This window comes from Lepidochelys kempii, chromosome 5, assembly GCF_965140265.1.
Source record: "Lepidochelys kempii isolate rLepKem1 chromosome 5, rLepKem1.hap2, whole genome shotgun sequence".
NCBI lineage: Eukaryota > Metazoa > Chordata > Testudines > Cheloniidae > Lepidochelys > Lepidochelys kempii.
In genome coordinates, this window is record NC_133260.1 from 62,369,043 (window position 1) to 62,394,949 (window position 25,907).

Genomic DNA, 25,907 nt, shown 5'->3' on the forward strand with positions numbered 1-25,907 from the left:
TTGTTCACAGTGGAACAATCATTAGGCCAGAGAATGAGAGAGAGTGAGAATGATTCTAGTCCACTGGTTAAACCTGTGTGGATGCTCTCATTCAGGAGTAAAATGGCCTTAGTTCACTGTAACTTAAATGAGACTACTTTATCCCTGAATAAGAGCATCCACACAGGATTTAATGTACTTTAACTTATGCATGTTGATTTCACACCTGTAGCTGATTTGCCTTAACTTTCCTGAGTGTCCCCACGTACACAAGTCCTGAGATTGTGGCTGACTTTTGTGAAGATAGAGTGGATGTGAGTAGGAGGACTATTGTACTCTTTCCTTTCTCTTGAACACCACTGTAGGGCTACCCACAATCTAACCCTACAATGAGATTGTATCCTAAAACTCATTATTTTTGTAGTGTAAATTTCATGTATAGTGTTTATGCCTTTGTTTCTCATTTTATTTATCTCATATTCTTTAATCTGTAGAATGGGTCTTTATTATCTTTGGGAACAGTTTGAATATTGATATAAGAAAAGGAGAACTTGTGGCACCTTAGAGACTAACCAATTTATTTGAGCATGAGCTTTCGTGAGCTACAGCTCACTTCGTCGGATGCATGCCGTGGAAACTGCAGCAGACTTTATTTATACACAGAGAATATGAAAAAATACCTCCTCCCACATGTTATTTCACATTTGGGGACAATGTATACCTTCAGATCAGCGGAACTGCTATGGGTACCCGCATGGCCCCACAGTATATTTCACATTTGGGGACAATGTATACCTTCAGATCAGCGGCACTGCAATGTATACCTTCAGATCAGCGGTACCAGCATGGCCCCACAGTATGCCAACATTTTTATGGCTGATTTAGAACAACGCTTCCTCAGCTCTCGTCCCCTAATGCCCCTACTCTACTTGCGCTATATTGATGACATCTTCATCATCTGGACCCATGGAAAAGAAGCCCTTGAGGAATTCCACCATGATTTCAACAATTTCCATCCCACCACCAACCTCAGCCTGGTCCAGTCCACACAAGAAATCCACTTCCTGGACACTACAGTGCTAATAAACAATGGTCACATAAACACCACCCTATACCGGAAACCTACTGACCGCTATTCCTACCTGCATGCCTCCAGCTTTCACCCTGACCACACCACACGATCCATCGTCTACAGCCAAGCTCTGCGATACAACCGCATTTGCTCCAACCCCTCAGACAGAGACAAATACCTACAAGATCTCTGTCAAGCTTTCTTACAACAACAATACCCACCTGCAGAAGTAAAGAAACAGATTGATAGAGCCAGAAGAGTTCCCAGAAGTTACCTACTACAGGACAGGCCTAACAAAGAAAATAACAGAACGCCACTAGCCGTCACCTTCAGCCCCCAACTAAAACCCCTCCAACGCATTATTAAGGATCTACAACCTATCCTAAAGGATGACCCAACACTCTCACAAATCTTGGGAGACAGGCCAGTCCTTGCCTACAGACAGCCCCGCAACCTGAAGCAAATACTCACCAACAACCACATACCACACAACAGAACCACTAACCCAGGAACTTATCCTTGCAACAAAGCCCATTGCCAATTGTGCCCACATATCTATTCAGGGGACACCATCACAGGGCCTAATAACATCAGCCACACTATCAGAGGCTCGTATACCTGCACATCCACCAATGTGATATATGCCATCATGTGCCAGCAATGCCCCTCTGCCATGTACATTGGTCAAACTGGACAGTCTCTACGTAAAAGAATAAATGGACACAAATCAGATGTCAAGAATTATAACATTCATAAACCAGTCGGAGAACACTTCAATCTCTCTGGTCACGCAATCACAGACATGAAGGTCGCTATCTTAAAACAAAAAAACTTCAAATCCAGACTCCAGCGAGAAACTGCTGAATTGGAATTCATTTGCAAATTGGATACTATTAATTTAGGCTTAAATAGAGACTGGGAGTGGCTAAGTCATTATGCAAGGTAGCCTATTTCCCCTTGTTTTTTTCTACCCCCCGCACCCTCCCCCCCAGACGTTCTGGTTTAACTTGGATTTAAACTTGGAGAGTGGTCAGTTTGGATGAGCTATTACCAGCAGGAGAGTGAGTTTGTGTGTGTATGGGGGTGGGGGGGATGTGAGAAAACCTGGATTTGTGCTGGAAATGGCCCACCTTAATTATGCACATTGTAGGGAGAATGGTCACTTTGGATGAGCTATTACCAGCAGGATAGTGAGTCTGTGTGTGTGGTTTTTGGGAGGGGGGTGAGGGGGTGAGAGAACCTGGATTTGTGCAGGAAATGGCCCAACTTTATTATCATGCACATTGTGTAAAGAGTTGTCACTTTGGATGGGCTATCACCAGCAGGAGAGTGAATTTGTGTGGGGGGGTGGAGGGTGAGAAAACCTGGATTTGTGCTGGAAATGGCCCACCTGATGATCACTTTAGATAAGCTATTACCAGCAGGACAGTGGGGTGGGAGGAGGTATTTTTTCATATTCTCTGTGTGTAAATAAAGTCTGCTGCAGTTTCCACGGCATGCATCCGATGAAGTGAGCTGTAGCTCACGAAAGCTCATGCTCAAATAAACTGGTTAGTCTCTAAGGTGCCACAAGTTCTCCTTTTCTTTTTGCGAATACAGACTAACACGGCTGTTACTCTGAAACCTGTCAATATTGATATAGTGTACCATATTCTGGATGATCACATTACTCACAAATGGCAAACGTGAGTCAGTTATAAGGTCATTACAAACAAGTGTAAATAAATCGTTTATACCGCATCCCATCATAATATATTGCGTATATGATATATTTTACAAAAACCATTTTACAAAAGTATTATTTTAAATATTTGGCTAATTTTCCTATCCCTCCCCTGTAAAGTCAGATTCCTTTAGTACCAGGAATCCAAATCTACAGACCTCTGAGGAAAAGCTAAATTATTTACTAATGAAGTTTTAAAACCTCTAAAAATTACCTAAAATTTCACAGCTATAAATCTGAACTCTCAGAATCATCCAGGTCTAAAAGCAAGTGTTGTGTATTAGAAAGTTGGGAACATTCCATTTGAAATGGAATAAACCTCTGGTTCTAGCCTTGAAGGGCCAAGAGGTATCAGACCACAAACTTGTCAGTGGTCCTGGACAGATATTGCCTATCATGCACCTCAGGCTAGTGTAATATGGAAGTGGAGGGAACTCTATATTTAGCAGGGAAAAGGAGGCATATTTATGTGGTAGACTGAGATTAAGAAGGGGGGGGAAATGCTCAGGGATTTGGACTGTTATAAATCCAAGAAGAAATTGATTAAATGGGCTGACTGCAGCAGAGTGGTCAAAAGTGCATGAAAAATACAAGTTATTACATGGATTTCACTTTGACATATATGCCATTAACACAAAAGTTTAGTATATGTTTAAAATGTAAATGGCATTTTATAAGTTAGATATTTATTCTATTATCAGTGCCTTTTTTTTTATTTTGAGAATTCCAAGTGTATAAGTATATAAAAGGTAATTTCTCATCATGCAGTGTATTCTGGTTTACCTCACACCCTGCCCTTACAGAGTTTCATTTGTGAAGTATCCATTTGTGAACTAATTTAAAAGCACACTTAGGGAAAGACAGACACATTTTGCTCTCATTTACACCTATGTATATTTTGAGTTCAGTAGAGTTCCTCTGGATTTACAGACGGATCATAACCTGACCTGCTTTCCTTCCTTCCTAAATTTAATATATTTACTTAAGACTCTTGAGAATGTATTTCTCCCAGGAAAGTTATTTTTTTAAAAACAACAAATTAACAGCAGGTCAGACACTCCCTCATGGTTACAATGTTTGGAATTCATCTGGGTGACGCCTAGATTGTCAAATGAAATTTCCTTTAAGACTTTGGTTTTCAGTCTCAACTCTTTGTTATTTATATCTATTTGATATCCATAGAAATGCAGCATTTTTGCCAATAGGTGTATTTGTATTGATACAGAAAAACATCAAGAAACTTTGGCACCAAAAATGGCTACTAGTCCATAGCTGCAGCTACTTCTGGCATTGTCCTCTTGGTTCCCCTGAATCCTTTCTATCCTGTCTCCTCAAACCTGATACCCCACTCTTCTCTCTGCGCTGGCTGGCTTCTACGGTATGAGCTGGTGTTAGCCGACGGCCAAGGATGTTTGGTGAGGTGCCAGCTATGCCCGTTTATACCATCCGTGACTTTAACTGCTAGGACACACTGTCCCTTCGCGGCGGGCAGCCCGGGCTAGGCTGACGGATGCCCCAAGGTCCTAACCACCCGTGACTTTAACTGCTAGAGCTCAGAGCTCCTTCGCAGCGGGCAGTCAATACTGACTGACAGGTGCCCCAATGGCAGCACTAAGAGCCTCTTCACACCTGTGACTTTAACTGCTAGATCTCAGAGCTCCTTCGCAGCGGGCAGCCAGGATTGACTGACAGGTGCCCCAAGAGTTTGCCCCGTGGAGGCGGCACAACTCAACGCTAGGCTCTTAGTACTCTCACCTAATGACCAGGCTTTAGAGCCAAAACGGCTGAGGTTCTTTAATTGTGTTGGCTGCTTTACAGTAAACCAGAGAAAACAAGTCAGGCTTATGCACAAATGGTTACCAAAATTTATTAAGCTAGATTCTATTCATGTGGTTACAAAATTGCTAGTGCCTACTTATTTAAATGTAGAGATGTTACACACACAAACAAGTTACAAAACTGAAGCCACAATCCCAAAGAAAGAAAAAGTATAGAGCTCTATTTCAAAATATGTGTACACTAAAGGTAGGAGATCAGGTGTGGGTGCTTCTTACCCTCCTTGCATCTCTCGATTCCAGCAGTGCCAAGCCAGGATCGGTCACTCAATTCCGCGGAAAGACGAATAAGGGACAAGGCGTAGGGACCCTCTTAGCTGCAGAAGCCCTGGGAGGCTGTCACTTATCTGACCAGCAGATAGATAGTGAAAAGCACTCAAAAATCATGGTGCTGTAGGTCCCCTACTTATACCTCTGTACTCCTTTATTCTCTTTCTCCTTTCTTATGCCAAATTGAGGCTGGTCTGTCGGGGTGATGCCAGCTTTCGCAAGAGTAGTTTACACTTGCAAGGGAGAGAAACAATAAGTTTCGACTACTGGACATTTGTTTTATCAGGGTAAATATTTTCCCACCTAGGATGTTGGTGTGTGTGCATCACGCTATTTAGTAGGGGCTAAGAGCCATGTCTGTCACAGGGCCTCTGCCTGCTGTGAGCTTAATCGTTGTATCTGCTCCCAGAGGCACATTGTAGCAGCACACCTGTGCTTTCACAGCTTCAAAGGCTGTGCTGGAATATATGTTAAGTGCCCTGTTCCGGCTTCCTCCTGTGTTTCCAGCAATGCTGGTCTGAAGGGGGGGGGGGCTGGCTGTTTGGCTACAGCTGGTTGAAGAGAAGTGGGCAGGATGGGGGAAAGAAGTCCTTGTGCAGTGAATATTTCAGCACATAATGACTTCATCACTGTCACATTCTGGGATGCGATCCAGATCAGTGAGGGGTTGTGTCTCTACCTGCCCTGCAATCCTGGGTACCTCACAATGCTTTGTTGTTGTAGCTCCCAATCTGAGCTGCTCACATCATGCAGGTCACACCCTGAATGTCTGTGTATAGCTGCAGCCTCAGTGCAGCAGATCTGACCCCAGCAGCTTTCCAGCTACACACCAGTCACACTCTGGCTTCCACGAGTCTTGGTTATTACTTGCAGGGTGACCTCAACACACTCCCAGTCCTGAATTTTCTCAGAAATGGGTGTTCTGCACTGTCTAGCCCTCTCCTGGACAGTTCAGATATTAAGGTTCATTGCCCCTGTAAGGAAGTAATATTCAAGTTTGTTACTTTGACTGGCGTTACCAAGCAGTTCAGTTTAAACACAGCACTGGATTGGTTTAGATTAAAAATCAAACAAATTTATTAACAAAAGAAGCTATTATTTGAAGTGTATAGGAGATAAAGTTAGAAATGGTTAAAAGCAAAAACACACATCTAAAAGTCTAAAACTATACTAGCAAGTTTTTGTTCAAGGTGCTTGTTGAAGATGGCCTGTCTCACTTACCATCTTCCAGCAAGAGGGTGACTGACCCTTTCCTCAGTAAGGATCTCTCCCAGAGGCAGGAAGGTGCTGGTGCCTTTGTCTTCTTAGGTATAAGAGTAACTTGGGGTTTTCTGCCCCTTTCTTTTATAGTCCAGTGAACCTCTGAAGTGGATTGTTCTGAAGGTTACCCTCTAAAGGAAAGTTAATCCGTGCACTAAGGAAAGTGACATGGAGTCTGGCTGTGAACGAGGCTCCATGCTCTTTCTTCCTCCACTTGTGTTTGCTAAAATTCAAATTGTTTTGTTTCCTGCCATCTTTTCCCCCTGGTGCCTTGAGGATCCTGTTTACTACTTATAGGTAAATTGAGGTAAACACACATTCCTTTGTTTAGGATAGGCCTGTTTAACAACTGTTGTCTAGGCAGGGCTGTTTGGTTTCGAACATGTGCTAATAACAGCATACTGGGGGAATTCATAACTTTACATATACTGGTGCTACATACATTCCACCATGAAATTATTAACTAGTGAGTCATTAGTTTTCAAATGATACCTCACAAGACATATTTTGTACAGATTATTACAACTGTGTGGAGGGTGTGAATACAGGGGTGCTTTCGGTCACAATCACTTAAGTCTTTATGTGATGAATACTGCAGAAGCTTAAAGACTTTATGTGCTGAAGCCTTAGTTCAGGGCAAAGTCAATGTGCTGAAGTCAAAACTTTGCATGCATAGAGACTTGTCAAATTCTGATTCAGTATCTAGCACACCTTTGTATTCATTTTTAAAATTAATGCTCATGCTGAAGATTTAAAAAATAGTAGATTCTTTCTAACCTAATTTTCTCCTGGCTTTGGTCAAAAATTGGAATGCCTAACTATGGAAGGGAAGTTTCCCGTGGGCACTGGGATTGAGTCAGGCATTGGTGTTATAAATTTAAAAGACATATAATTAATATAATCAAATAGAAAATATATATACTAGAACTACAGGGTTGAAAAGTTTCACAGACAGTATCAAATTCTTTGTCCTTACCAACAAGACCAGAGCGTTCCTACTTACTGGAGGCTTTGTGCCCAGTAGCATATAAAAGAACAGATTAAATAGTTTGTCTGTCTTAGTTACAGTTGTTGAAGGGTAGGGTCATATACCATGAATCATGTGAGAAAGGCAACTCCTGGTTTTTGACCTATGAGAAGGAAATAATGGTTAAGACATGATCAAAGAATACCTTCTGCTGTCAGCTATGAGATGAGTTCTGCAAACATATTACAGCATAGTTAAGTCATGAACCCTGCAAACAAAGCAGCGTGCAGTAGATGTGAGGGTTGAGATGAAGTGCTTTTAACACTGTGATATCTCTTCCCCAGCCTCAAACATTGTAGATACTAATTTTTCAGTTGTCCAGGTTTTTGCACACTTAAACATGGGTGTGGATATTTGCTATTCACAAAACAATTGTTTGTGCTAGACATATAAGAACTGTTAGCACACCCCCCCAACTTAGGAGCACAACTTTAGAAATAATAATCTGGAACTAACTTGAGACCTCTTAGGGTAACTGGCCCTCAGTATTTATCTGATAAACTTTACAGCTATGTGGGAGCTCTAAAAGATATTTCAAACTGTATTTACATGCCCTACTAACCATTCAGTGGGACTTCTCACATACTTAAAGCTAAGTAATTGATAAACTAAACTGTAATAAATCACCAGGACCAGTTGGGATTCACCCAAGAGTTCTGAAAGAACTCAAATATGAAATTGCAGAACGATCAAGTGTGGTATGTAACCTATCACTTAAATCAACTTCTGTACCAGATGATGAAAGATAGCTAATGTGACACCAATGTTTTTAAAAAGGCTTCAGAGGTGATCCTGGCAATTACAGGCCATCATAACCATACAACTAAGGGTAGCCTAGAATTCCTCCTTACCTGTAAGGGGTTAAGAAGCTCAAATAACCTGGTTGGCACCTGACCAAAAGGACCAATGGGGAAAGAAGATACTTTCAAATCTGGGGGGGCTTTGTTTTTGTGTTCTCTTGGGAAGCAGAGAAGTATCAGGTCAGAAAACTCCTTAACCTATAAACCATCCTAAAAGTCTCTCATGTTACAAAAATTGTAAGTAAAAGCCAGGCAAGGCGTGTTAGATTATCTTTTGTTCTGCTTGTGAATTTTTCCTTTGCTGGAGGGAGGTTTATTCCTGTTTTCTGTACCTTTGAAACTAAGCCTAGAGGAAGTTCTGCTGTGTTTTTGAATCTTTTGTTACCCTGTAAAGTTATGCTCAGTGTGCGGCAGCAGTCAAAAAAGCTAACAGAATGTTAGGAACCATTAGGAAAAGGATAGATAATAAGACAGTAAATACCTTAATCATCATCATGTTCTCATTATGCCTCTGGCAATTAGGGCAGTGACGAAACTCCTCCACTCCTGTCTGTTTCTGGCAAGTCTTTCAATGGTTCCCCAGCTGTGCCCCAGGTTTTTCAGTTTGGCTCCCACAGCTCTTCGCCATGTTGTTTTTGGGCAGCCTCGTTTTCGCTTGCATTCAGGTGTCCATCTTATTGCTACTCTGGTGATAGAATCAGTTTCCATCTGAAGCACCTGGGCAATCCGTCTCCAATGCCTCCTGGCAACGATGGTGCTCATATCCTCTTGGCTGCACTGTCAATAGATCTTGGTTTGAGATTGTTCTGGGCCAAAAGATACAGAGGATACCATAATGCCACTATCTAAATCAATGGTGTGCCCACATCTTGAATACTGCTTGCAGTTTTGGTCACCCCATATCAAAAAAGGATACATTAGAATTGGGAAAAGGTTCAGAAAAGGACAACAAAAATGATTAGGGATATGGAACAGCATCCATGTGAGGAGAGATTAAAAAGACTGGAACTATGCTGCTTAGAAAAGAGATGACTAAGGAGGGATATGATAAAGGTCTATAAAATCATGAATGGTGTGGAGAAAGTGAATAAGGAAGTGTTATTTACCCCTTCATGTAACCCAAGAACCAGGGTTACCTAATGAAATTAATAGGTAGCAGGTTTAAAACAAAAAAAAGGAAGTACTTCACAGAACGCACAGTCAACCTGTGGAACCCATTGCCAGGGGATGTTGTGAAGGCCGAAATTATAACTGGGTTAAAAAAAGAATTAGATGAGGATAGGTCCACCAATGAGTACTAGCCAAGATGGTCAAGGACACAACCCCATGCTCTGGGTGTCCCTAAACCTCTGACTGCCAGAAACTGGGACTGGACAATAAGGGATGGATCACTCGATAATTGCCTTGTTCTGTTCACTCCCTCTGAAGCACCTGGCATTGGCCACTGTCGGAAGACAGGATACTGGGCTAGATGGACCTTTGATCTGACCCAGTACGGCTGTTCTTATGTAAGCATGTTCTGTACTTAGGTGATTTGCTGGATCAGGGCAGAGCCAGCGCTAGGTGTAAACAGACTAAGCACTTGCTTAGGGTCATTGAGCAGCTTTTTATTATTACTAATTATTATTATTATTAATATTTGTTACTGGAGGGAGTCAAAAATATTCCTGCTTATTCCCCACAATGGGCTAGCACAGCCTGTGGATGAGGACCAGAGAGCTGAGCACCAGGTAGAATTGAGACCTAAATTATTGTGGTTTTCTTATATATTCTTGTCTAATCACGAATGCTACTGTTTGCTCCCTAATTTCTGTCACTGAGCTCAAATGACTGTCATCAGGAGCAGAGCAATTAAAGGAGTGGTGCTCAAACAGGCTTCCTCCTTTTCCTGTAGAAGTGCCAGGAGAAGTATCCTATGCACTCAGACTCAGGAATGCTGTACAATCTGTTGGACCTGTTAGTGAGACTTTATTATTTTTTAAATTAAAACACAAAAGACACTTGTTAAACTCATATTAAACCAGTTCCTCAACCTTCCATCCTCCTCTGCATGTCACCCATATGCTCATTTCTCTGTTGCATTTAGCCTTGTACAATTGTTTTAGACACACAAGGTTTGACTTGCCTCTCACTAGTTTCACACTGGGATAAGTGAGATCAGAATCAGGCCCTCAGACTGTTTCTCACAGTACTTTTATCTTTGTATCCGTCTTTCTGAAAGCATGGTTAAAGTACAGTCAAAATTCTCTTAGAAATGTAAAAAGTTTCAAAGATAAATGTATTAAGTTTTACATTAAATCAATGCAAGTATATAAGACAATCACAATCATTTCAGTATATAAAATATATACTTATATTTCTCTTAAGTATTAATACACTTTAAATATATTCAATATTTTGAATTGTATTATAAAATAATTTCTACATATCTAACAAAATAAACCTAGCAGTAAACTTACTATATTTAATATTATATATATATTAATGAGAATTTAGTGTGCAATCTCATGTTAATGTACATATTTTTCTTCCTAATTGAAAACTGAATAGCAATATAACAGAACAAAGCTAACTTAAACAATTGGAATAGGGTTCTCCTACTTCCTTCTACATTACTAATTACATCTGACTTGCTACAACCTTTGAGGAATATTGTAATATATGTCAGTTATTCTGATTGCTTCTTCAGAATAGAAGAGTTGGGCTCCTGGTGGACTGTTCCCCAACATTCAGTGAGAGCCTGGTCTACAGCACAAAGTTTAATCACAGGGGGAGTAGAGAGACTCTGGTACTGCTCCATGGCCTAGAGCTCCCGAAGCACACATCTGTTTTACGCAAGCTGTGTACAAGCTGCTTACACATATGCTTGCCAATTAATCTTGAGTCTTTAATCTCCCTTTATTTTGGAAGGCAATAATTAAAGTGATGGATTTTCAGTTCAAGGTGACACCTCAGTATCTCCACATGATCCAGACTAAGTTAAATTCTTATTCTGGGGCTACGTTCATGCATTCAGAGTCACAAATAATAATGTTCTGACATGGGATCAGGGTCAGATGGTCATGCTGGATTTTTGATTGACCACAAATTGTTCCTCCAGTGTCTAAGAGAAGTTGCTGGTGTGTTATAGCTTGCCCAGCCTTCTGCATCAGTGTTTGCAGAAGTTGGGCATTTAGAATTTACCTTCTTGAAATGAAATTTTGAAAATTCTTTCAGATCTAATAATATAAGTTGTGGCAGCAAAGGTTCAAAATGTATTAATATATAAACTTGAAACCTAATAGTTACTCTTTAATAATCAAAAAGGAAGGTTTTGTTGTTGGCAGACCCATTAAAACTGATACTGACCAGAAAACATTTAGTTAGTTAGTTAGTTAGTTAGTTAGATGGATAGAACCTTTTTGCATTCACTGGTGTGGAAATTTAGAAGTTAAATGACTGATGATTTTGAGTTACAGGAACGTAAAATCTGGAACAAGTAGTGGGCTAAATTCAACAAGGCATGGAGTTTTTGAACAACAATTAGAGGGCATGATCCCAAGAAGGAAGTTGTGAATGGCTCAAGCACCTCTTCAGAAGCAGGCCTCAAGTGTGGATACTTACTGAAACTGATATGATGAAAAACTTCAGCTAGAAATCTCATAAGAAGAAGTTTGCTTTTGATATTTCCACTTGCAGCTTAATCCAGGAAGAGCACAAGAGACATATACCTTAAATGGCAAAGAGTCCTGTGGCACGTTATAGATTAACAGACGTATTGGAGCATATGCTTTTGTGGGTGAATACCCACTTCGTTGAATGCAAGTAGTGGAAAGGCACTTCCACTACTGTAGAGGCAGGTATAAATATGCAAGCAAGAATCATGCTAGGGATAACGAGGTTAGTTCAATCAGGGAGGATGAGGCTCTCTTCTAGCAGTTGAGGTGTGAACACCAAGGGAGGAGAAACAGCTTTTTAGCTGGATAGCCATTCACAGTCTTTGTTTAATCCTGAGCTGATGGTGTCAAATTTGCAAATGAACTGAAGCTACAGCAGTTTCTCTTTGAACTGTGGTGCTGAAGTTTTTTTGCTGCAGGATGGCTACCTTTAAATCTGCTATTTTGTGTCTACGGAGGTTGAAGTGTTCTCCTATAGGTTTTTGTATATTGCCATTCCTAATATCGGATTTGTGTCCATTTATCCTTTTACATAGGGACTGTCCAGTCTGACCGATGTACATAGCAGAGGATCATTGGCTGGCGTATATTATATTGGTGGACGTGCAGGTGAATGAACCAGTGATGGTGTGGCTGGTGTAGATATGCGGGCAGAGTTGGCATCGAGGTTTGTTGCATGGACTGGCCACAGGACTCTGTCACTTTTACAGATCCAGACTAACAGGGCTACCCTTCTGATACTTGATACCTTAAATGGTAACTTTTCCCCCTGTGTTTTTCTCAAAGCCTCAAAAAAAGTTCCAGTTTGGTTTGAGTTTTGGGCAAAGATCCAGGTTTGCTCAGATTTTCAGTTAATTTGCTCCCTAAAACTGACAGGAGAAATAAATGTTAGATGGCTAATTTTTTCAGGCAATTGGTTTTGTTACAAGGAGCCAAACAGTGATTACAGGAGATATGCCTAAACCAAAACTATGAATCTGATCCAAACCCCACTGAATCTTGCAAAGTATTCTGCTCTGACTTTGAATTTTATGGCTCTCCCCACTGTAGTTTCTTATTACAGAAAGGAAAACAAATCTCAGCTCAGCTGTGAAGCCTAAAGGACACAAGAGGGCCACGCCCAGGCCTCATTCTGCAAGTAAGCCTGCAAGGTATGTCCTGGCAAGCAGCAAAACCACCACCAAACATCTTCCAGTCAGCCCTCCCCTCCTTCTCAGCAAACACTGAGCCCAGCGGGGATGAGCAGGGCAGAGGAGTGGTGCCGTTAGAGCAGCTGGTCCAGTAGTCGAGGCTGCAGGAAGAGGAGGGACTTGCGGGGTTGCAGCCGAGAGTTGGCTCTGGCTGCATCAGAAAAGCTGCTTCGCAGTTACATGTAACCTGCCCCCCACTCCCTGCCCGTTACATCGCCCCGTGAACGCCGCGCGGAGAGGCGCCCAGCGAGGAACCGCCGCGTCATGTCTCAGCCACACAAAGGGAAGAAGTCGTCCTCCTCCAAGCCTGCGGGGGCTGCAGGCAGGGGCAGCAGAGCGGTACGTGTCGGAACCAGGGCGCGGGGCTAGGGCGGCGCCCAAAGCTCCGCTGCGCCAGGGCTCCGGGCGGCCAGCTGGGCTTCCTGCCCGCGTCAGGGCAGGGGAATGCGCCAGCGCCGCCCGCAAGAGGGGAGCGGCCCCAGCGCGGGGCTAGCGGAGCGGGACTGTCCGGCTCAGCCCCGCCGCGGCCCAGAGGCGGCGGCGGCGGCGGCGGGAAAGGCCCAGCGCAGCCCCGCTCCGGGCCATCGGGGGGCGGGCGGTGACAGCCCAGCCCAGCGCAGCCCTTTCCCGCGGCCTGATACAGGGCAGAGCCGGTGCAATGGGGGTCGCGTTGCGGTCTGCCCCGCAGTCCCTAAAGCCCTGGGGACTGGGAGGGGCGCAGCCGAGGCCGCGCCAACAGCCCTTCCCGCCTCCGCCCGCTCCTGCCCTGCAGCGGTGCCACACCCAGCCTGGAGCGCCAGCTCCGCCTCGCTGCCAAAGCGCCGCCCGCCCCAGGGGCAGGGGCAGGGTCAGCCCCAGCCTGGCTCTACCGCCCTGAGCCTGGGCGCTTAGAAACGCTCAGCGGTGCTTGGAGGGGGAGGATTATTTTAAAGGAGGAACACGTTCCGGCCATGGCTTTTGCAAGCTGGTGGTATGCGACGGTAAATATAGCCAGCTCCGCTACTGACAGAGTGGATTTTAATCTCTTGGGTTGGGGGTGTGGCTCTTGCCAGCGACTATATCAATAAGGGAGTAGAGAATGGGAGCGCATTAGTGCTAAAGGGTAGACACTTAAAGATAGAGCCAGATGCATCCCCTGTGGAACTCTGATGCATTCAGTAAAATTACAGGGGCCTGAATTTGCCCCACCTTCCATTTGGGGAAACTCACCCTGCTCTGGTATGTGTGCCCTACAGTCTAGCTCACTTTTGTAACTTGGATATGTTGTATTCCACGTTTTAAAAGGTAGCTACTTATTTAAAGTATTTGGGACCGCAGGAGAAGGAATGAGGAAGCAACTGTCAGCTATATCAAGATAAAACTATGGCGTTACTGTGAATTCATAGACACTGGGGAATTGGTTATGTTGTTCAGGAGACTATTTAGTAAATAATGAATGGATCAAGTAACTAAAGTGCTTACTATGTTCAACTTAAATTAGTAAACAGTAATACTTTTGTATAAAGATGCGATTTGATACTTTGAAATTTTTAAGTTGATGTTATTTTACTATGAAATATTGTCCAGTCATATTTTCTCTAAATAATCCATTAAGATACATGTGTTGCAGTTTCAGAGGGACTTCCATAAACTCTTTAGTGAAGATGATACATTAAAAATTAGCTTTGTGGATGTTGTTGCTTATTTTCACAACCTCCTGGAAAAAATACAGGCCCTTTTACATATGATAATTCATTTATCCTTTAACCAAAACAGGGATGTGATCTGAAAGGAAATCTAATAAGTGATGGATTGATTGATTATTTTTTTTTAAAGGCTAAGTTTATTTTGGACTCTTTCTTTCCCACTCTGAACAGAGTCCTAGTTGGTACAAGTTTTCATAAAATTGTTCTTAGCTGCAGGTATTTTTTTGAACTAACTTGTTTTGTTATACCAATAAAATAAAAACCAGCAGGAACTTATTAAAGGGAAAGGTTTCAGAGTAACAGCCGTGTTAGTCTGTATTCGCAAAAAGAAAAGGAGTACTTGGGGCACCTTAGAGACTAACCAATTTATTTGAGCATGAGCTTTCGTGAGCTACAGCTCACTTCATCGGATGCATACTGTGGAAACTGCAGAAGACATTATATACACAGAGACCATGAAACAATACCTCCTCCCACCCCACTCTCCTGCTGGTAATAGCTTATCTAAAGTGATCATCAAGTTGGGCCATTTCCAGCACAAATCCAGGTTTTCTCACCCTCCGCCCCCCCCAAACTCACTCTCCTGCTGGTAATAGCCCATCCAAAGTGACCACTCTCCCTACAATGTGCATGGTAATGAAGGTGGGTCATGTCCAGCACAAATCCAGGTTTTCTCACCCCCCACCCCCCTCCAAAAACCCCACACACAAACTCACTCTCCTGCTGGTAATAGCTTATCCAAATTGACCACTCTCCTCACAATATGTATGAAAATCAAGGTGGGCCATTTCCAGCACAAATACAGGTTTTCTCACCCCCCCACCCCCTTTTTTTTCAAAAAAACCACACACACAAAAACTCACTCTCCTGCTGGTAATAGCTTATCGAAGGCGACCACTCTCCCTACAGTGTGCATGATAATCAAGGTGGGCCACTTCCAGCATAAATCCAAGTTTAACCAGAAAGTCGGGGGGGAGGGTGCGGGGGGTAGAAAAAAACAAGGGGAAATAGGCTACCTTGCATAATGACTTAGCCACTCCCAGTCTCTATTTAAGCCTAAATTAATAGTATCCAATTTGCAAATGAATTCCAATTCAGCAGTTTCTCGCTGGAATCTGGATTTGAAGTTTTTTTGTTTTAAGATAGCGACCTTCATGTCTGTGATTGCGTGACCAGAGAGATTGAAGTGTTCTCCGACTGGTTTATGAATGTTATAATTCTTGACATCTGATTTGTATCCATTTATTCCTTTACGTAGAGACTGTCCAGTTTGACCAGTGTACATGGCAGAGGGGCATTGCTGGCACATGATGGCATATATCACATTGGTGGAGGTGCAGGTGAACGAGCCTCTGATAGTGTGGCTGATGTTATTAGGCCCTTTGATGGTGTCCCCTGAATAGATATGTGGGCACAGTTGGCAACGGGCTTTGTTGCAAGGATAGGTTCCTGGGTTAGTAGTTCTGTTGTTTGGGAGGGAGGGAGGGCGGAGGGTGAGAAAACCTGGATTTGTGCTGGAAATGGCCCAACTTGATGATCACTTTAGATAAGCTATTACCAGCAGGAGAGTGGGGTGGGAGGAGGTATTGTTTCATAGTCTCTGTGTATATAATGTCTTCTGCAGTTTCCACAGTATGCATCCGATGAAGGGAGCTGTAGCTCACGAAAGCTCATGCTCAAATAAATTGGTTAGTCTCTAAGGTGCCACAAGTACTCCTTTTTTATTAAAGGGAAAAAGGCAAAATACCACATTTGTTGTGAATACAGAAAGAATCATAGTAAGCAGTTAGTTATAGCTATAACATTCCATTCAATCTCATATTTATTCACACATTCATTCATACAAACACACACACACACAGGTTCTGCAAGGTTGTTATCATAGTTACCAGCCTTAGAGTTGCTCATGCCAAGCCACTGGCCAGGTGGCCTGGACATGAGGAGGGAGCAGGGCCTTGTCAGATGCTCATCTGATGCTCCTGGAAGTTGGTTTGCAGAATCAGACCCCAAAGTTCTCACTTTTTAGAGTCTGTTTTTATAGGAATTTCTTCCTATGCCAGTCTATGGGAATTGCTTCATCATGCTGTTGCTGAATCAATCAGCAGATAGCACATTCCTAAGGGCTCCCTGCTGCTAGATGTTGTCTTGTTCTTTGGTTCTCCCATTCTTGAGGCTGTTGGGTGGATTCCAGTCTGCCCTTCGGGGGGGAGTCCTCTGGTTATTTCTACTTGATGCCTTCTTCATCCCATGGACACTGGATTCGTAGGCTGGCACCTCCCTGATCATTCATTTATTATCCACACCAAGCATCCATCCACATACATCCTCTATCTCTATTTTAATAACAATTGTTAATACAACAAAAAGGCGGGGAGTCTCTGGGTGCTGTTTCTGTTGTTAGAGTATTGCTTTGAGTCTCTCTCTCTGTGAATTGCTTTGAGAACAGACTCTGTCTTAGAATGTACTAACACAATTAGCAGCTTGCAAGTTTCACACATAGAGGGAGAGAAACAGTACCAAAAACCAAGAGACCTCTTAATTAGTAATACCCGGGAATTGAAACTATGGGGAATCAAACTCATTTGTGATTTTAATACAGAACTTCTTTAATATGATCCAACATAATCCCCCTTTTGACACTAAGATTTATAATCGTCAGTGTCACTTTCTATGTAGCTTATTCAAGAGAAAGTACTGCTAGGCAATTTGAGTTTGTGATTCCAATTCATGCCACATACATGATCCTAGTGATGTATCTTTACTACAAAGTTCTGGGGCAATAGGCAAGGTGAGGCACACCCACTTTTGAGGAGTCCATTTGGTATAACCTCTAGTGTCCAATAGCTTCCCTCCCTCCCCAGCCCACTGGCTCAAGGTCCAGGGTAGCCAGAAGGATCCCATGTGTAATATGGGGAGTGGGTTAACCTTCAATACCTTTGCCTCCAGGGACTGTTGGTGTGCAATTTTGACAACAATTTCTCCCATTAAGAAGTCTGGTTTACAATACTGGAAAATATTGCATCCATTCATATTGATAAGTGTAAAACAATGATCTCTTTCTTTTTTAACAAATGCATCAAACCCTTAATATTTCCCAATATGACCCAGAGCATTTTGTGTTCCAAAGTAGCTAGTGCAAGTATCTGCATTTCAGTGCATCCCATAGCTATGGCTGTGTAGTTTCCTATTTCTAATATTTTTTTTTCTTATGGATAAGCCATGTGGTAGTATTAAGCCATTACTAAAGATTCCATCGGCCTTTTAGGTTACCCAGACCAATTTGGACCAAGTCTACATTGGCATGTACTTGTTTTTGTATCAGGCTGTCCTGTAGCTGGGACAGAAAGCTTAATTTATTTTTAAGTTCCTGCAGGTCTTCAGTATTTTTTTTTTAAAACACACAACAGTGCTAGCAACAAGACAAAACACAAGACAAAACATAGAACACAAAACACAATTTCTATTGTGACAGTAGATTCATGGTATTGGGTTGCTTTTCAGCTGGCATCAGCTTTTCCTGATTTTTCTGAAAGACAAAAAGAACATGTTTCTACCCCTTTTGGGGTGGCAGATTATTGCTTAAAATATTTCTTTTACAAATACCCTTGCTGATTGCAGGCAAAACAGAGGAATTGCCCCCACATTTTCCTGTTTTTGTTCTATAGGCAGGCCAGGTTTCAATGGCTTTTATCTTTTAAGGGTTATGGGGAAATTATCCCACTGTCTAGTCATTAAATCCCTGAGTTTTCCTTCTTATACAGCAGACCAAGTTTATAATGTTTTTCCTGCTGTGTTAAGCTTTAAGTTTTAATTACAGGTAATAACTGAGAAGCATCATTACCATACGACCTTAAAGGGGTTTTCCAAAAATCATACACACTATACGTTGTTACAGGGATACTTATTTTCATTACATTTATTACAATTATCTTGTTATCCCATGCCTTTTATTTAGACAATTTGTTTGCTGACCAGGTGTGTCCTTTATCTGCAGCTCCTTTGTGCTGCTAGTTCTTTCCTTCCTTTATCATTTAGGTAATTTGCATTTTCACAGAAGCTTCCTGCTTTTGGATTTAAAGCCATCAGCAGCTCAGAGACTCTATCTTAAAAGGGACACAACTTTCACCAGAGTTTTGATTACTTTTAACTTCTGCTTCCAAAACACACAGCAATCTGAAAAAGAAAACCCGACCTATTGTGGCTCCCTTTGGAGCCCTAATAGCATTTTAATTAAGTAGCATGGTATGTTTGCATTTCTTTTGCCCCTTCTACAATATACCCTGCACATGTTCTGGGGCAAATGCACATTCCTTCCATAGTTTAACTTCTATAACATTATCCAGATCATTTTTACATAAGGTGTCACTATTTCTTTTTTTTGCTTACAGAGGTTTCATGTACCTTTATCAAAGTGACAGTCTGATTACTCAGAGCCATTTTAAGACTCAGTGTTTCTAACATTGCTTCTTTTTGTTTTGTGCACCTCACCCCTGCTGTTGCTTCAGAGAGGAACTGTCTTTTTTTTACTACATCTCTCATCTGCTATTTTGTTACAAAAACAAACAAAAAGAATGCAGAATTTTTTTATATTCTCCTGATTTTGACTGCCCTGCTGCAGCCACAACTTAAAAACATTTTAAATTTTGTAAAGCATTGAGTTACCTTTTAAGGGTTAAATGCCAAATCCCAAAGCCAAACAACACTAATTACCTGTGTCTAGCAAAAAGGTCTGTGAGTTTTGCAACTTTGAATTAAAGAGTCAAATGGATTTTTAGTGCCATTATTTAAAACAAAAACAAAACCAACTGGTCCTTAGAACTTTACATATTTACACACACACAGATACATACACATTTTCTTTTCCTTAACATCCCTTCCACACTGCTCTGCTTGTTTATTTTTTTTTTTTACATCTTACATTTCCTTTATACATTTGAGGCAGCTAAGTTCCAATAGAACCCCCTTATGTTCTTTTAGCAAATTTGACTAAATTGTCCAGTCAAATTATTTGAATCAGTTTATTTTTGCCTGGCTAATTTACAGACATTCCTTTGGAAAAGGGCCCATTTTTCTTTCAGAATGGCTGCAACCAAGAATGCTCTTTCTCTAACACTTTTCCTTTTTAACATTTTCACAAAGTTTAGCTGCTTAATTCCCTCCAGCCTCTGCAGAGTTAACTTTCTTTTACTCTCTTTTCTCTTTGTAATTATGCCTGGGGGTGCCGTACATAGGACCTTCTCCCCATTTACCTGCCTCCCTCCAGCCTCTGCAGAGTTAACTTTTTCACTCTTTTTGTATTCCTGGAGTGCCTCTTTCACTATTTTCAGCTGGCTTTGGGTATCTGTAGCCAGCACCTTCCAATTGTCTGCTCCCTTTTCCGTTTGTGCCTTTTCTTCTTTACATGAAGACAAACGGAGGGAAGACTCCCTACATGCCTCCCACAACAACCAAATTGCTGCTGCATCTCTTTTGGCAGCACTAGAAGGTTTGTATATGAGGATATACTGAGCCAATCTATCCTCTAGGTCCGAAATAGTGCAGACATCGGCTAGGGCTTGTTTAGTCCAAGGACTGTGCCCAAATTTTTGAAGGATTTGTTTAAAAGGTGTAATTTCTTTAACAAAAGGTGAGGTTGGAGTTCCTTCTGACTCCATTCCTCCCTCTGGTACTGGCTTACCCTGTTTTCTTTTAAACATCTTAACATGGATATTTCAATCTCTTTCTCACTGCTGGTATTACTTAGCAAGTGACACAGCCTAGATTCTGAAATCATAGCTTAATCTATGCGTTTTTCCCCTGCTACCTTCCCGGAGGCCAGCAGGTCCCCTGCTACCTTCCCGGAGGCCAGCAGGTCCCCTGCTACCTTCCCGGAGGCCAGCAGGTCCCCTGCTACCTTCCCGGAGGCCAGCAGGTCCCCTGCTACCTTCCCGGAGGCCAGCAGGTCCCCTGCTACCTTCCCGGAGGCCAGCAGGTCCCCTGCTACCTTCCCGGAGGCCAGCAGGTCCCCTGCTACCTTCCCGGAGGCCAGCAGGTCCCCTGCTACCTTCCCGGAGGCCAGCAGGTCCCCTGCTACCTTCCCGGAGGCCAGCAGGTCCCCTGCTACCTTCCCGGAGGCCAGCAGGTCCCCTGCTACCTTCCCGGAGGCCAGCAGGTCCCCTGCTACCTTCCCGGAGGCCAGCAGGTCCCCTGCTACCTTCCCGGAGGCCAGCAGGTCCCCTGCTACCTTCCCGGAGGCCAGCAGGTCCCCTGCTACCTTCCCGGAGGCCAGCAGGTCCCCTGCTACCTTCCCGGAGGCCAGCAGGTCCCCTGCTACCTTCCCGGAGGCCAGCAGGTCCCCTGCTACCTTCCCGGAGGCCAGCAGGTCCCCTGCTACCTTCCCGGAGGCCAGCAGGTCCCCTGCTACCTTCCCGGAGGCCAGCAGGTCCCCTGCTACCTTCCCGGAGGCCAGCAGGTCCCCTGCTACCTTCCCGGAGGCCAGCAGGTCCCCTGCTACCTTCCCGGAGGCCAGCAGGTCCCCTGCTACCTTCCCGGAGGCCAGCAGGTCCCCTGCTACCTTCCCGGAGGCCAGCAGGCTGGCACCTCCCTGATCATTCATTTATTATCCACACCAAGCATCCATCCACATACATCCGCTATCTCTATTTTAATAACAATTGTTAATACAACAAAAAGGCGGGGAGTCTCTGTGTGCTGTTTCTGTTGTTAGAGTATTGCTTTGAGTCTCTCTCTCTGTGAATTGCTTTGAGAACAGACTCTGTCTTAGAATGTACTAACACAATTAGCAGCTTGCAAGTTTCACACATATAGGGAGAGAAACAGTATCAAAAACCAAGAGACCTCTTAATTAGTAATACCCTGGAATTGAAACTATGGGGAATCAAACTCATTTGTGATTTAATACAGAACTTCTTTAATATGATCCAACAGTTTGAACCTCCCTAAGTAAACCATGGTTCTTTGATGGAACTTGGCAGTTTAGCTATACTTGAGGTACCAAAGATTAGTTTTAGCTAACGTTTATGTGCATGTTTTTTAGCAAGTCTGGTCTTTCCACATAATGTGTTAGTCATATAGGGAAGCAGTTTGACTTTATGTGTTACAGTGAAATCATAAAATGATAAAGTACATAGGTTATGATTATAGTATTTGTATGCCACCGGTTTACAACACCAAAATATACTTTATATAAGGTGACTTTGTCTCACCAAAAATTCAGTTCTCTGAATCAATTAAATTGCTAAATTTATACATGGATATGAGAAATCCATGACATTGCTGATCCTGATTTACATCAGATCTGCTCTGTAGAAAGTTTGCTGAAACATAAATAATTTAATCATACAACTTCAGTCACTGTTCTAAGTCAAAACTTAAATCCATTATTCAGAGTTGACGAATGGTCTTTCTACACATAATTAGAAATGTGAGTTCCATGGAATTGTTAGTTGTACTGTCAGGCACCTGAGGGTTGGACATTACAGCTGTAAGTATTGCACCAAGTTTGTGGCAGTACTAGCTTGATGCAGTGAAGGTCTTTCATTAAAGTATAAAGAACAACAGGTTCTGGAAACAATGTAATACAAACCGAGCATGTGTTTTGGGACAGAAAAAACACTCATACTTCTGCTCAATTGGAAACCAGTCATTATTAGTATCCCAGAACCCTCTGGAGATCCCAACCAAGATCAGAGTCTTAGGCCTGGTCTGAACTTAAAGTTTGGGTCAAAATGGTTATATTGCTCCAGGGTGTGAAAAATCCACCCCCCTGAGCGATGTAGGTATGCCTCTCTAACCTCCAGTGTAGATGCAGCTAGATCAATGGCAGAATGCTTCCATTGACCTAGGTAGCGTTGTCCGGGGAGGATGTGTTCCTACAGTGACAGGAACAAAACTCCTGTCGGCGTAGGCTATGTCTAAACTGTGAGGTTATGTTGGTGTACCGCTGGCACCATAGCTATGAAGATATAGGCCCTGCAGTGTAGAGATGGCCCTGTTGTACAAAGTACTGTACAAACACACAGCTTTAAACTGTGACAGGGATTGTTGGTCATATACCAGCAGTATAACTGCTGGGCCTGGTGAAAACTTGTATGGAATGCCCCCAGGAAAACTTAGGTGTTGGAAGTAGTGTTCATGATTCAGTGAGTAGTGCTGCTCTCTCTAAGCACCCTGTCCGACGTCTACTGAAGTCAGTGGGAGTTAGATGAGGACTTAAAGCAATACTGAATCAAAGAGCAAAATAGAGTTAAGGAGCATTGAGTTGCTGGACGAGGAGCTATAAAACAGGTATCTGAATGTCTTGTAGCACTTTTCACAAGAGCCCTAGTGTTAAGCCTACTGTTATGGCCAGATTCCACCACTGAAAATAATTATTCTGTCTGCCTGAATTCTGCCTATGATTTCATTTGGAGTTACGCTTCATGTCTCCTAAAAACTTTATCTGTTGTCTACTGGTGATGAAGAATAATTGTCATGCTTCACTCTGTGGAAATCTTGATTACAGTGAATGATGTGGTCCCGACATGTACTATCTGTAAGGCATTTGAGATTCTCTTTATATAGAAGATGGGGTATAAGATTTAGTTATTAATCTGATTAATGACTTTTTTTATTCTTACAGCATGGTGACAAGAAAAGTGGAGCATCTTCTAAACCTGGAGATAAAAAAGGATCAGAAGCCACAGAGGTAAATAAATGCAAAGCACTGTATTATATTAAAATGAACTTCAGCATGTACAATTATATAGCAAAGAATATCTACTCATTCTGTGGTAAATTTTATGGTTGTTTTTGAACAGCAAAGTAGTAGCTTGAAGACAACTGACTGGTGGTGTTTACTAATAGCATTTATTTTCCAAAAAAATTATAAATCTATCTTGTGCTGTTCAATTTTGTGTGAAAAGAGCTCTGCTCTGATTCCCCTGTCACTTCAAATCTGCATGTTGGCAGGAGTGGAGAATCTGGGTCCAAGTATTTATTTCAGAAGGGCACCCAACCTCTATAAATGCTACTTTATCTGGAATTGGTATTTGTAATTCAGCAGTCCAGACAGGGCTCTAAGATTGAGTTTAGGGCCAGGAGCCAAGAACTCCTGTTGCCTAATCCTGGCTGTGCCACTGTGTGGCATATTTTGTTCTATTTCACTTAGAAAAATCCATGGAAGCTAATGCTGCTGGGAGCAGCATTAACTATCACTAGGCACTTTGTGTCTGCTATTGTTAATGCCAGAGGCGGCTGTGGAGGAGCTAAGGGCAGCACAGCAACCAAGCCAGGCTTGTGTGTGGAGGACACTACGCATGCTGGGCAGACTGCCTGTGGATTTGAATAAGTGTGTTTTTAACAGTATTCTGAATGCTGATAAATCGGGAAATGCTCGTAGGGTGCTTTTTAAAAGACAGATTTTTAAACTTATATCTAACTAGCCTTCTGGGTCACATCAAATACTTCTAATGAAATTCATGTAATACCAAACATATTGTAATACACATACTGTACCTCTCTATTAATTCAAAAGATCTGAAAACTATGAAATTTCAGTCATACTAGTGATTGTGTTGGTTAAATCTCAGTAGTGCCTTTGACACTTCCCAGATGAATGGTAATTTGCCTGTAACATGAGGTCTTCTCTCTTAATCATCTGGCTAAAACCAGTTTAAGTAAATATGATGCTGCCTGAAGGAACAATGGTTACTATAATACGCCCTCTCTGATTCTGTCTGCACGCTCCTTTTTGTGCCCAAGTTTTTCCAGCCTACCTTGAATAAAGGTAAAGGTTGTTATGCTCGCAACTTATAATGCCTGAATCATTGTTTATAGCCAATGCTGTGTTGCCAAACCTAGACAGTTTGGTGTGATGTGGGTTATCTCAAATTACTTTTGTCTTTTTTTAACTTGTAAGAGTGCTTTAGTTTACAACTCATAACAGTTTGACCATGAACATTTGTCTATGCAAGGAAGTGATCAAAAGTGACACCAGGTTTCTCCAACACAAGAGTTACCCTAAAAGAGGAAAAATTTTAATTATAAAATTAAAACAGTCTGATTTGTAAGAAGAGGGTGCTCTGTTCTAGTGTCAGTGCTCCCCCTACAGAAGGGAGGTGGTATATACATTCCATAATAACTTACTAAAGAAATAAATGCAGCATAATGAAATTAACTGTATAAAGGACATGCTAATTTTGAATGAGTGCCATATTGTTAGAGAGGTCCTTTGGCCAAGAAACTGAAGTGTACATGGGCATTGTCTCCATCAGAATCTCTAGCTAACCTCTTGCATGAACTCATCTACTTTAAGAATGTACAACAGCTGATTGTCAGCAAGCAGATATGCCTGACCGTAAACTTATAACTGCCACTCTCCAGACTATAGTACAGCTACTTCTCCATTCCCATTTGTAAGTTCTTGCTTCAGCAGCATCAAGGTGCTTATTTTAGTTAGAGCAATGAACCTCAGGTCTGGGGAAAAGAGGATGTGCTTATCACATCCAAGGCAAAACAGGTCAAAATCAGTTTATGGGGTTTTCTTTGGAGGCTAATTTAAACTTGTTTATGCTGTTATCAAACGCCTACTTGGTAAAATTACCTATGGCAAAGTGTTGTCTCCCTGATCCTCTGCATTAAGTGTATCAGACTAGCATGTTGTCCAATGCTAATTAGTGTTAGGATCATTCCTCTTTCTGGTTCTTGATTCCTTTATAGCTAGTAAGTATCAGCCACAAGAGTAGAGAGATTCATAGATAAGTTTATTACAGTGTTTGACACTTAAAACTACTGTTAAATAAAAAAAACATCAAGAGAGACAAGAAACAACAGAAGGAACAGGTACATGTAATACTTTTTATACAGGAAAAGCTACTGAAAAAGCTACTGAAAAATAACTCATTGTGAAACATATGTTAGCTCTTGTTTACAACTGAATTATATACAGTATAATTTGGATGGACTCTTGGATCCTCTAAAGTCCTTCCCTACTGTGCCTCCATGGGTGACTTAGGCAAGTCCTCTTCCTTTCTTGCTTGGTTTCAGGAAGGAATTGTGCAGCCTGGGAACCCAGCTGTCCCTTTCCTCTAGGCTTTACAGCAGGGATCGGCAACCTTTGGCACATGGCACGCCAGGGTAAGCCTGTTTGTTTACCCGGTACATCTGCGGGTTTGGCCAATTGTAGCTCTCACTGGCTGCGGTTCGCCATTCCAGGCCAATAGGGGCTGCGGGAAGTGGCGCAGGCTGAGGGATGTGGGGGCTTACCCCGGTGGGCCGCATGCCAAAGGTTGCCGATCCCTGCTTTACAGGATAGTTTAGGTTTTTCCTATACAGTATCCTTCCACCTCCTCAGTGAGCTGAGCCCATCTTTTCAGCTTGATTTCAAATTCCCCCACTGAGCTGTTACTCTTAATTTAGAAAAAATGATTTT

The 25,907-nt window shown here is 42.4% G+C and overlaps 1 protein-coding gene and 1 long non-coding RNA gene across 8 annotated transcripts in view; one reads left to right on the forward strand and one right to left on the reverse strand.

Moving 5' to 3' along the window:
- Positions 1–4,541: 4,541 nt before the first annotated feature.
- LOC140911469 (uncharacterized) lies at positions 4,542–13,145 on the reverse strand. 3 transcript variants are annotated; one of them, XR_012158979.1, is made up of 4 exons: positions 11,570–13,145; positions 8,448–8,743; positions 7,143–7,269; positions 4,542–5,853 (listed from the first exon to the last, which is right to left on the reverse strand). It is a non-coding gene; the product is annotated as an uncharacterized lncRNA (long non-coding RNA). The 3 variants fall into 3 exon arrangements; XR_012158977.1 differs by having other exon boundaries at positions 7,116–7,269; XR_012158978.1 differs by lacking the exon at positions 4,542–5,853 and having other exon boundaries at positions 6,056–7,269.
- Positions 12,905–25,907, forward strand: part of CAST (calpastatin) — a 114,093-nt gene continuing 101,090 nt past the window's right edge. For 3 of the 5 annotated variants that reach the window (XM_073344560.1, XM_073344563.1, XM_073344565.1), the window contains exons 1-2: positions 12,907–13,151; positions 23,118–23,183. In XM_073344560.1, coding sequence (XP_073200661.1) covers positions 13,077–13,151; positions 23,118–23,183 — 141 coding nt within the window. In that variant the 5' untranslated portion in view covers positions 12,907–13,076. Of the gene's footprint in view, positions 13,152–13,681; positions 13,793–23,117; positions 23,184–25,907 lie in introns of those variants that run through there. The other 2 variants (XM_073344562.1, XM_073344561.1) reach the window with 2 other exon arrangements.